Below are 12,222 nucleotides of genomic sequence, written 5' to 3' on the forward strand. Positions count from 1 at the left end.
TGGAATTAATATCAACCTATGATAGAAACTGATTTCAAACGTTCCAAATACAAGTTTAATAAAGTTATCTTCTCAAATTCGTCATTATTTTCATAATCGAAACAAGTGGAAACTAATACTACTATTAACCTTTGATACAAGCCTGCCAAGTAGATGTCTGAAAAATATTTTGGTTAATGTTAACAAACTGCTCATAACCTGCCTGAAATGATCACCATTTAACGTCCGTTTTCCATGCTGGGCATGGGTTGGACGGTTTGATAGGAGCTGACCAACTTATGGGCTGTTCAGGTCCCATGTCTTTTGGCATAGTATCTACAGCTGGAAGCCCTTCCTAACGCCAACCACTTTACAGAGTGTACTGGTTGCTTTTATGCAGCACCAGCACCTACGAGATTAAGGATGCTCAGTAGGAGAGGGTTGCAGGGGATGAGTCTGTATGCAAGGACAACCCCGCTTTTACTTAGTTTGATGTGTCTTTTCAAGCACAGCAAACCGCCAGGAGTCTTGGGTCCCTGTCATCCTCTTTGTGAGTTTCAACGTCTGTAAATCCTTTCTCACCACTTCATCTCACGTCTTCCACATGTTCCCTCAACGATACGTTCATTCATATGCACATGTCCATATCAGTGCAGTCTTCTCTCTTGTACACATCTGATGCTACGTATATCTAGTTTTTCTCCCAAATCATTACACTGTTGTATATGCACACTGACATAGCTGTCCAGCAAAGCACACTGACTTCGTTTCTTTTAAGTCTTTGCATATCCTCAGTAGTCACAGCCCATATAGCACAGTTGTTCATACACAGGCATTGAACAATCAGCCTTTCACTCTGAGGGAGAGGCACTTTGTTACTAACAAGGTAGTAGCTCCCTGAATTTTGTCCAGCCTACTCTTATTCTAGCAGCTATACTTTTGGAACAACCTCCTACCACTACTAACTTGGTCACGTAAGTAATGGAAATTGTCTACTACTTCTAAGGAAACCCCTTGACATATGAGGGAGTTTGTTTTCTGTACATTCCTGGTGTTTAATGTACCTGCTCATCTGCCACATGTAAATATTGATACTGCTGCACCTCATGTGTCCATAGCTTGCACTGGCTACACCTTATGGAGTTTCTCCTGACACCGTTTCTACATATCGAGCAGGGCTATCTCCCTCGAGGGATCTGCAATTAGTTTTCCTACTTATCAATACTGCGGGCTTTGTTAAATTAACTCTAAGGCCCTTTGATTCCATACTTGAAATTTCTTCTAACCATCCTCCTAGCTACCTGATATAGTTCTGTTACCACCACTCTTCCAGGCCTGTTTCTTTGCTCTAATGGCCTTGTCTACAGCATTGTTCACATCACTCTAGGTCTGGTTGGGACTTTGCACTAGCTGCAGATTTGGTCAGTGACACTCAGGAAGTTGTCCCTCAGGAACTCCCAGTTGCCCTGTTACAAGTCTGTAGGTCAATTAGGGTGCCCCTAAATCTCTGACCATATAAAGGATCCTTAAGCTACCAAGTCCTTTTCTAGATTGGTCTGCTTGTTGGCATCCTTCTAGTCTGAAGCCTAAAGTCACTAATGACTAGTCTATACATGTGGGGGGGGGGGCATTCTTCACCATGGAAGGTCTTTGTATTTATGAGCAACCATGTATCTTGCTGTCTGGTGAGAATGTAATCAATCTGGCTAGCATGGTATCCCAATTAATAGGTTATCAGGTGATTGGCTGGCTTCCTGAAGTTGATGTTGCAGATTATAAGGTTATATGCATCACAGAACTCCAGTAGTCTTGTTGCCTCATTTTGGGAACAAATTCCATAGCCCCTATGTACACCATGGAAGATACCTGGCTGCTACCCAACATCAAATGGTCGTTGAAACCCCATTTTCAGATGCTGAATGCCATTCCCCCTTCCCATGTTCCCTCCCTTGTCCCTTTACAGTTTTTCAGAGTTGGCATTGTCATGTAAGCACATTGAAAGGTAGGTCTTCAAAGACAAATTCCAGTATTTCATTATTTTACCTTTATGGCACACCTGTCATATGTGCATTAAATTCAGCTGATAGATAATCCAATAATTTGCACAATTCTTCTATAATAAAATTTTGTTGTATACTCATTGAACATTTGGTTAATAACTCATTTTCTACGCTGATGTTTAAATAAAATTTAATTTTTTATTTTGTTGTATTTACCTGTAATTAGATTGGCTTTGAGACAAAAATTACGAAATAGATTTGGTTAAGAACCTTTTGTTAAACTGTATTCCGCAAAACAATGTTGATTAATAAAAAAAAAAGAGTTCTATGAAATCAGTCTAAATTCATGATCATTTTAGAATTTGGAACATATAACGAATGTATTTTGGTTAGCAATTTAGTTAATACACCTAAGTCTATCAGATGGACAACCAGAAATGTGAAACAATCACAATACAGTCTTTTTGGATTACTGAAATTATTTTATGAGGATCAGAAGGTTGATTTAACATAGTACTACACTAATGAGAATAGGGGGTAAATTGTAGCACACCTTCCAACAGTCATGGCATAAATTGTGCTCCACAAATTTGTTTTACCCATCCTCTCACCTTGTAACACTACAATCTTATCAGCTTCATATTAAGAAGTAACTTGATTTGAAGGAACTTTGAAAAGTAGCAGCAAATATGAACACAACAGGAATAACAAGATGTAGTTTAAACAAGGTTTTCAGTATGCAACAATAAAAACAACTCAGTGGTAATGAAAGCAATAAATTGAAACAGAATAGATTGGAAACTTCCTAAATACTTCAAGCACCCCCGCCCTCAAACCCACCATGGTCTTTCTCATTACTCAAAAACCCATTGACTTTTCTTTGTCATTCCAACAAGTGGAGACCAACTGCTAGACAATATTAAAACGGAAAATGAGGAACTAAAGGTTCATATACCTGGATGAAGTTGAAGCATTTTTTAAATATAAATATAATTAACTATTAATTTTTAAAAATTGCCTGTAATTTTAACTTGGGTGACAAACTGACTAATGATATCAGTGAATTACTGTAAGGTATGAGTTAATATAATTTTATCTTCAAACATTGATGTATTTCAGGTAACTTTACTAATACATGTTATTCTTTTATTTATGTGCACTTTTAAAGCCTAGCCAGGCGCATGAGCCCGGTTTCCATGGCGTATGTGTTCCCCACCAGGTAGACGGGACGCCAGTCCATCGCAGTTTTTACTCAAGCAACAGGAAGAAAGAGTGAGAGAAAGTTGGGGTGAATGAGTACAACAAGGGTCGCCACCACCCCCTGCTGGAGCCTCGTGGAGCTTTAGGCGTTTTTGCTCAATAAACACACAATGCTCGGTCTGGGAATCAAAACTGCGATCCTATGACCGCGAGTCCGCTGCCCTAACCACTGGGCCATTGTGCCTCCACACTAATACATGTACACATTTTATATAAATAAGTTACAAGTTCAATTAACAATCCAATAATGTGCACAATTTACCTTAAGTCCTAGCCTCATTTATTTACCCTAGCTAAATATTGGTCAATTTCATGTGATATTTATAGAAAATTTTAACTTTTAAAACTTAATTGAAAGAGGTATTCTGGTTAGAAATATGATGAAAAGAATTGTATTCACAGGAAATTTCTGAAACTTGTCATGAATACCAATTTATTCCCATCCCCAAAAAGGGAATGTTTTAGCCAAAACAACCACATCAATTTTGCATTGTAATCACAAAGTATAAATAAATAAAAAATGAGCTGCTGAATCTCAAGCAACCAGCTTACCTTTATCAATATGAACTTCTAATATCTTTTTAGATTGATAAGTCTTTTTCCCCATGCAGGTTTTGCAGCGAAGTTTAGGATTGATTGTTTCCTTTTTGCCACTACATTCAGAACACACGGTTTGCATTTGTTGTACCATACCCGGACCAAGCCGGGTGATAGATACTTGGACACCTGTGCCATTGCATTCTTGACATGTCATTACTGCACCTTCTTTGCCACCTCGCCCTAGAAAAGAACCATTTTGCAATGTAATACCACAAAAGTCTTTAAAAAAAGCCTATAGATAGTTTGTCCAGTGGCATGGGAAACAATCTAAGAAATGGATTTTTTTTTTAGTGAAAGGAAAAAAAAGATTTTGATTAGACAATGAGCATTTTACCTTTGTCTAAAGAAATACGAACCTCAAAAAAATGCATGCAGTATTTTACAGGACAATGTCTATGAACAGAACAATTGCTACAAGAAAATTGAGAGAAAGAAACAGCATCAATAAAGCCAGTATCATGGTAACCAGGTAAATATCAATAACACCAGAAGGAATGATGCATTTTGAAGTACTGGTATTACATGAACATAGAGAATGAAAGAAAAATTTAAGGATGGTTAACCAAGTGGCATTTAAAATTTGTTCGGCAGTGTTTTTTTAAACTTATTTTTGAGATAGTTCATGTAACTTTGGTGCCACCTCATTTTAGCTAAACATGCTTGAAGTGTGATGTAGCATTTATTGGGATTTATGTTTGTAGAACTAATAACAAGTTAAATACATATATGACACATACTTCCTTCCAAGAGTGTAATGTACTGAAGCACTTGAAATTTTTTGAAACACACAAGTTTTAATACCTTACATCCATCCTGCCTATTGAGTAAGCATTTGTAATTTAGATAATCCAGACTAATTTATTTTTTAAGAATACAAGGCTAGCCTGTATTGCTTCTAAACCATACATTGTTTAGTCATATGAGTGACCAGCCCTATGATAAAACAACATTCCATCTACAAAATGATGCTCGTCTTTTTGCAAATCTAAGATTACAATATTCAACACACAACTTTTAAAAAGACAGTAGTGTGGGATTTTTTTTTTTTTTTTTGTGTGTGGTTTATTTCTAGCTGATTAAGAGACTATGTAGAAGCTTCACAAGTTGGCTAGATGCAATTTCAAATGGTTTAATATAAAATCTAGTCACAATGGAAATCTAAACCAGAATTTAAATGCACTTCATATTGTTATCTAACAGAAATGAAATGAAGTGGAGATGAAAATCTTGCGAGAGTTTCATCTATTCTGATTAAGTTGTGAAATACCTAAGACTTCAAATTATTTCTTTGCTAATAATGGTTAAAAATATTTAGCAATTAGAAAATAAAGAAATTTTACTGACTCGGATATAATCATTTTACAATAAATTTGAAATATTAACCCCTTTTTTAACCATATTTATGTTGAAATATACTACCCCTGTCTCAACTTTGTAAATAGTGAAGAATTTATTAACTTTGTTATTATTAAGCTGGTGTCTGGAATACAAATCAACATGAAATTTTGATGGAGGTTTTTAATTTAGACCATTTTAAAACTGTGAATTTGCATCATAGCACCAGGGGTAGTTTCAAGCAGGATGGTATCAAAAGGGTTAAGGAAGATAAGCGTTTTTAGCAATTTTAATTTTCAATTTACAGTCTCCACTGCCACTACCCTTATCACTAACCTAGGCATGTTTAATGATGAACAACATCATATCTGGTTCTATATTTAAGAGATGAGGAATTATTTACATTATTTACATTTGACGGATATTTGTCCTCATCTTGTTTGTTGTTGCATATGGCGTAGTGGTTAAGAGCGCGAGCTACTAACCCCAAGATTCCGAGTTCGATTCACGGCAGCGACCTGATTAATAATAATAATATAATAATAGTAACATCGTTAGGAATGAGAACCCAGGTTCGAAATTTCCCCAAGACACCTGACGAAGGCTGGAGGGTATATCAGCCAAAACGTTGTGTTAACAAACAAGATGAGGACAAATATCCGTCAAATGTAAATAATGTAACATCATATCTGTACTTGATCTTACCACAATCACATCCTTTCCTTCAAGTTGCTCCTTATTGACACCTGCTACCCTCTCTTACCAGCAAAAAATGATGTTCTTTCCATCACTGCCTCTCTCCCCCATTATATTATTCCTCTTTTCACTCCAATTTATCTTATTACCCTCTGAGTTCTGCTTTGAAGGATATGAGACAACATTGAGTAATGAGAGCTAGCCTGGCAGGTACAAAGCAACCTGATTAGTGTTAATGCCATAAAATATATAAAGTTGTATCTAAGCATAGAAACCATTCCAAAAAATGGAATGGTAGGAAAAAGACAGCCCTCCAATCTGTCTATGATGGCAGTAGCTCACTGGGACCATCACACAAAATACAGATGTAAAATAATGCTAAAATATTTCACCTCTTTCAAATAGGAGAGAAACATTTTAGTTTTATTATATAAAGTAAATATTTAAATGGAGTCAAAAGCCAGTGTCAGTCAGTAATAGTTTTAGTAATATTTTACGGTCAAACATGATAAAAGGGAGTAAAATTAAAAAAGTAAGTTTAAAGGATGAGACAAATGAAAAAATATAACTTACCATCACATTTATCACATATTATATCTCTAGTGATAGATAACTTTCTTGTTGCTCCATTGTATAACTCTTTCAAAGAAACTTTAAGTTGATGTACAATGTCTTTAACTTTAGATGGCGTACTACGTCTAGCATGTCCGCCAAAAAACATATCAAAAATGTCCATAGCAGAATGGAACTCAAATCCAGTACCCCCTGCCCCACCTCCTTTAATTGCTTCTTCTCCACCTTGATCATAGATTTCTCTTTTCTTGGGCTCACTTAGTACTTCATAAGCTTGACTGATTAATTTGAACTGAAAAAGAAATATTTCCAAAGAGTAACTTCAAAACTTGAAATTAATTCTGAGAATATTTTGAAAATCTCATAAGGTATGCTATAAAAATACTCTTTAGCTTCCTCAAGTTTTAATTAAGAGATATTACTAGTCTTAAAAATATCAAGATAATCCAATGCTCTCTTCCATGCCCAACTGAAAGGAAACATCACTCATCTGGCCAAATCTCTGAATTAGATTTCAGAACTGTCTAACCTTGATTTCTTTATACAGGAGTTGAAACAGTGAAAAATATATACATAGTGACAAAAGTCAATAAGCATAAAGAGGTACAAAATTACAATTATCAAATCTGTGCAGGTTTCATGAGCTAAGATTAAATATCAAGACATTTATACATCTTTAAAAAATTTATTCAAAAGATGACAAACTTTTGAATGAAAAATAAGTGCTAGAAAATTTTTTAATAGAAATTATCTACACGAGGCAATTATTTTAAAAGAAATATCACTGCAAATGCTAAATTTGAAATATTTTAACCAATGCAAGGTTTTTTTACTCTCAGAAGCAAGACTTTAACTCCAACATTTAGGGATTTGAATATGATCTTTTAGGTGTATAAAAGTTTGGTAAGATATGAGTCACTTTGTGCTGATATATAATAAAGAAAAAAAACTACAGCAGTGACATGCAATAATTGAATGGTTGAAAGCATAGACATGAGTTCAACAAAAACTGATTGTTATTTGCTGTCCCAGCTGCCAGTACAAGAGAATTAAAATTTGAAAATAAAACGTTTACCCATCAACTTTTACATTGAGTACCTTTGAATATTATGATTGAGTTTACTTTCAAAACACAATATTTTAATCAACCAACGTAAATTGGATATTTAAGGTAAATCTTCAAGAATTAGAGACAATGAATTTCAATCTTAGAAAAACAAAATGCAAGAATTCTACTTACTCTTTCTCCTTCATTCGGATTTTTGTCAGGATGGTACTTAAGCGCCAATTTTCGATAAGCTTTCTTAATCTCATCTGCAGAAGCAGTTGGTGAAATGCCAAGTGTGTCATAGTAACCCGTTTCTTTCACCATTTTGAATGCTTATATCTGGAAAATGAAAATGTTAAAAGCCATTTGTTACAAATTTTTGAGTTATGAATATTTGCGAAGAGAAACTGGAAAGAAGTTAAACAGGAAAGCAAATGGTTCCCAACCCTTTTATTTAAATGAGTTTTTCCACGGACCCCTTTTAATGCTTATCCTTATATATATATATATATATATCTCGTCGTTTAACGTCCGCTTTCCATGCTAGCATGGGTTGGACGATTTGACTGAGGACTGATGAACCAGGTGGCTACACCAGGCTCCAATCTGATTTGGCAGAGTTTCTACAGCTGGATGCCCTTATCTGAAATTTCGAATTTAATTCACGGACCTCCAGTACTACCCTAGGGGGCCACCAGGTTGGGAACCACTGGACTAGATATATTCTTTCGGTATTGGTTCGTTATAATAAATCTAAATAAACAATGTTAGTTCCAATAACAATAACAAGACTACGTCTTTTGTTGACATTACGAGTATACAAAACATTTCATATTTATAGTATGTTATCAACAAAGTAACGAAACTAAAGACACCAGGGGGTGTAATATCGTATCAGAAACTTTAATCTGAAAATTAAACTGCAACACCAATACTGAAAGACAAACCGGTTGTTCCTACTTTAGTGGGACCCACCAAATAATCAGCGATTATAATCGAATTTAAGGTGAACAAAATATAGCAGCTATTAACTTTACAGAAGAGCGATTAACAAGTGAGAATACAACGCATTTAACTTTGCCCTAGTTGTAATGAGGATATGAAAATAATTGAGTCGCTGATAGTGGATTTATTTAGAGCTATCAGATTCGTTTGTCATTTGCTTTCCGTTTTTGTCTTTTGAAATACTGTTACTTTCGATTATACACTTTTCAAGGGACCCCGGAAACGGGAAAGCGCCAAATAAAACCAAAGCCACAAGAAAAGGAAAAAGAAATCTACGTTTACCCATGAATGTGTCAACGTTGTGTAGTCAATGCAAATTTTAAATAAAAAAACCGTGAAATGTAACGAAAACAAAATCACCATGGATTTATGTAAAAAAGTTTCAATTTTGCCAACCTAATAATTTTTTTGACAGTTTGTTTATTCGTGAATCAATAGCAAATTCAAATGTTAATTTCGGTATAAACTGAAAGCACACATGATGTGTCAATTTCCCCACTTTAAAACGAAACTTTACACCCAGTTTTAGCCACATGTAAAAATGTTACATCATATTGAAACGAAGGGAGGTTACAATGATTAGAAAGGCCATGACAAGTCGGATTTTATTCAGCTAATAACATTTTCATTAAACCGAACTAAAAAAAAAAAAAAAAACGGAAACACCAACGACAATTTAGAAGAATTTGAAGAAAAAGGCGTTCTACTATTAATTTAGAGGATAGCTTTTAAAAAATACTGATAAATAGTTGTCGATAAAGGGGGGAAAAAATTCCTCTCAAACATCTTGTAATCTGGAAATCCATTATTTAACAAACCGTCTTTATCAATAGGAAATTAAACACCAGATAAATTAAACTAGTTCTACGAAAAGTTTACGAAGGGAAAATCTAAAAAGACGAGCGACCATTGTTTCTATATGGCCTTTTTTTTTTTTAATTGACAGATTCATAATGGAGACATAAGTCTCGTTAAAATGTTATTCAAACGGGAATCATATTAAATCAAATAAAAGCAGATTAAATTTATCATGTATACATATATATATATAAAAAAAAAAATCGGTCAATCTTGCGGGAAACGAACGCAATCATTACGAAAATGTAAAATCCACAAAAGATATATCCTTAGAAATCAGGACTCTCCTTCTGTATATTTTGTATCGTTGACATAAAACGAAACTACAATATTCAAGTGACGAATGACATTATTGCCGGACAAATTTCCAACTACGGTATTTTAAAACACTGTACCACACACGCTAACGTATACACATGAAACCATTTAACTCCAGATTTTATAGATCTGACGAAAATTATATCTAAAAAAGTTTGCCAGGCGGCTTATATAATAAAGTAATGTAGGAGGAAGGTCTTTTCAAACAAATTGTGCTAAAAACGCCAGTGATTGTAATTTTAGTTTGTCACTGAGAGTGTAGATATAGCCACAGATAAACACTAAAGGTATCAATAACATCGGAGATTCCTATTCTTTCCAATTTTTTATTTCCAAATAATAACAGATTCACTGGAATGTTCTAGAAATGGCTGAAATGTTCTCTGAGCCAACACCGCCAAGGGAGGAAATAGAAGAACTAAATATTCGAAGGTGGAACTAGTTTATATACACACACATATACAAACAAGAAATCTAGCTCTTTCGGCATGTCTCGGAGGTGAGGGGAATAGCAGTATATATATATATATACGTTTGACATTTATGTGTGTGTGTATATATATATATAAATAGAGACTATTTTAATTAAGTAACGAGACAACCGGCGTAGCTGACATTTTGAACAAAACAGTTTTTATTTGAAAATATGTATATATTTTTATGGATTAAGATTCACAAAATAGCTTTTATTTATGTATATATAACAAATCAGCGAGGTTAATTTAAGTAGGGATCGAATCGACATGAATTAACCGGAACACATGTATACCGGAAAATCATACATCCCTGTATGTATAATCATTCTGAAATTATATATATATATTACGCACAGATTCACACACAAGATGTTTATTACACATGATATTCATTCTAATCAAGAGTTATCTACGAGCTAGGTAGAAATAGTAGATCATTCTCCCTCGGATCGTACCCTTTGATCATGTGCTTACTGATACAATAATGGGGGATAGTCGCGGTTGGAACCTATATCAAGGCTCTGACCTGGAATGATAGGCATCAATATACACACACACGTTGTTTTAGATGCATAAAAATATGTATTGAGTACTTTTTCCCAATTTCTAAATTAAAACGTATGTTTGTGTATATATATATATATATATATATATATATATATATGTATACACACAAAGAGAAAGAGAGAAAGCACGTGTGAAATATATAACAAAAAGGCTGAGGGGTGGAAGAATTAGTTTTCTTAGAATCTAAAAGTTAATAGATTGTTAAAAAGGTGAACTTATTACCACAATGGAAGTCGGGAAACAAAAATTAATCATAGAGAACGGTTTAAAAATATATCGTCTCTCATTCCCCACAAAGTGACATTTTTACAGATGTGTCGTCTTTTTGATAATCATTTTGTCCATAATTTCCCTAGTCTTTTGTCTTCTTTATATTTCTATTTCTTTACCTCCATTCCGCAATTCAGTCATATGGTTTGGCTCATCTTTTACATAAGGCCGATTCGACATATTTTGATTTTAGCGACATTTTTAGACAGAGAAAGGGGTTTCATTCTACTTATATACGGTGTGTGTATAGACAGAGAAATTTGCCTTTACAACGATATATATACAGCCTTATGGTTTATGTGTACTATATATATATATGTAGAGAGGTTTTATGTCGGTATATATAGCCTTATGGTTTATGTGTACTATATATAATATATATATATATATATGTAAAGAGGTTTTATGTTGGTATATACAGCCTTATGGTTTATGTGTACTATATACATATATGTGTGTGTGTAAAGAGAGGTTTTATGTCGGTATATATAGCCTTTATGGTTTATACACACATACATGAGTGAAGCATTGTTTAGGCTGAAGCAGCTTTTTCAAATCAACTAGGGTAAATCTAATTAAAGTACATATACATATGAATTGTAATCACTAAAAGAAAAAAATTAACCTATTTATCTGTTTTTTTAATAAAAATAGGCAAATCATTTCTAACCTTAGTTTAATATCTCACTCCCTGAAGGAAGAAACAAATCTGATGCATTAATTTTTTTGTGTACCTTTGATGAAATATTAATTAATAATTAAATATTAATTAATAATTAAATATCAATTACCGTTTTTTGTTTCCTTATTCTTCTTGGTAACAAGTTCAACAAGTCGTTGTTTTGGACGTGAAGGAAAAAAACGCAGCCAATAAGTATAATATAATATAGTAGGTGCTTTACACCTCTATATATATATGTGTATATATTTTAAATGCTGAATAATATGTCTTGTATGCTTTACGTTGCTCACCGACTGCGAATTATCTTGAGAAGTACAGAGGATTCTAGAAAAGGTTAGAAATGTGACGTAAATGACCACGTGATTTGCCACGTTTGATGGCTGTAAAAACTGGAATGGGATCGAAAAAAGAAGCTACTTTTCGCTTACATATGTGGAACAAAAAAAAAATTAGCGGAATAAAAATAAAATGTATACTTCTTTTTTATCTTTTGTCTTTTGTCTTTTACTTTGTTTCTGTTATTGGACTGAGGTCCTGCTGGGGAATCGCTTTGAA

The 12,222-nt window shown here is 33.9% G+C and overlaps 1 protein-coding gene across 1 annotated transcript in view; it reads right to left on the reverse strand.

The window, feature by feature from the left end:
- The window catches only part of LOC106873300 (dnaJ homolog subfamily A member 1), a 15,178-nt gene extending 3,165 nt beyond the window's left edge, over positions 1–12,013 (reverse strand). Inside the window, exons 1-4 of the mRNA XM_014920609.2 lie at positions 11,777–12,013; positions 7,684–7,830; positions 6,444–6,735; positions 3,792–4,019 (exon numbers count right to left, since the gene is read on the reverse strand). Of these exons, the coding sequence (XP_014776095.1) occupies positions 3,792–4,019; positions 6,444–6,735; positions 7,684–7,815 (652 nt within the window). The 5' untranslated portion in view covers positions 7,816–7,830; positions 11,777–12,013. The remainder of the gene's footprint in view (positions 1–3,791; positions 4,020–6,443; positions 6,736–7,683; positions 7,831–11,776) is intronic.
- Positions 12,014–12,222: the final 209 nt, after the last annotated feature.

The sequence above is a fragment of the Octopus bimaculoides genome, chromosome 18 (assembly GCF_001194135.2).
Source record: "Octopus bimaculoides isolate UCB-OBI-ISO-001 chromosome 18, ASM119413v2, whole genome shotgun sequence".
In the NCBI taxonomy this organism is placed as follows: Eukaryota; Metazoa; Mollusca; class Cephalopoda; order Octopoda; family Octopodidae; genus Octopus; species Octopus bimaculoides.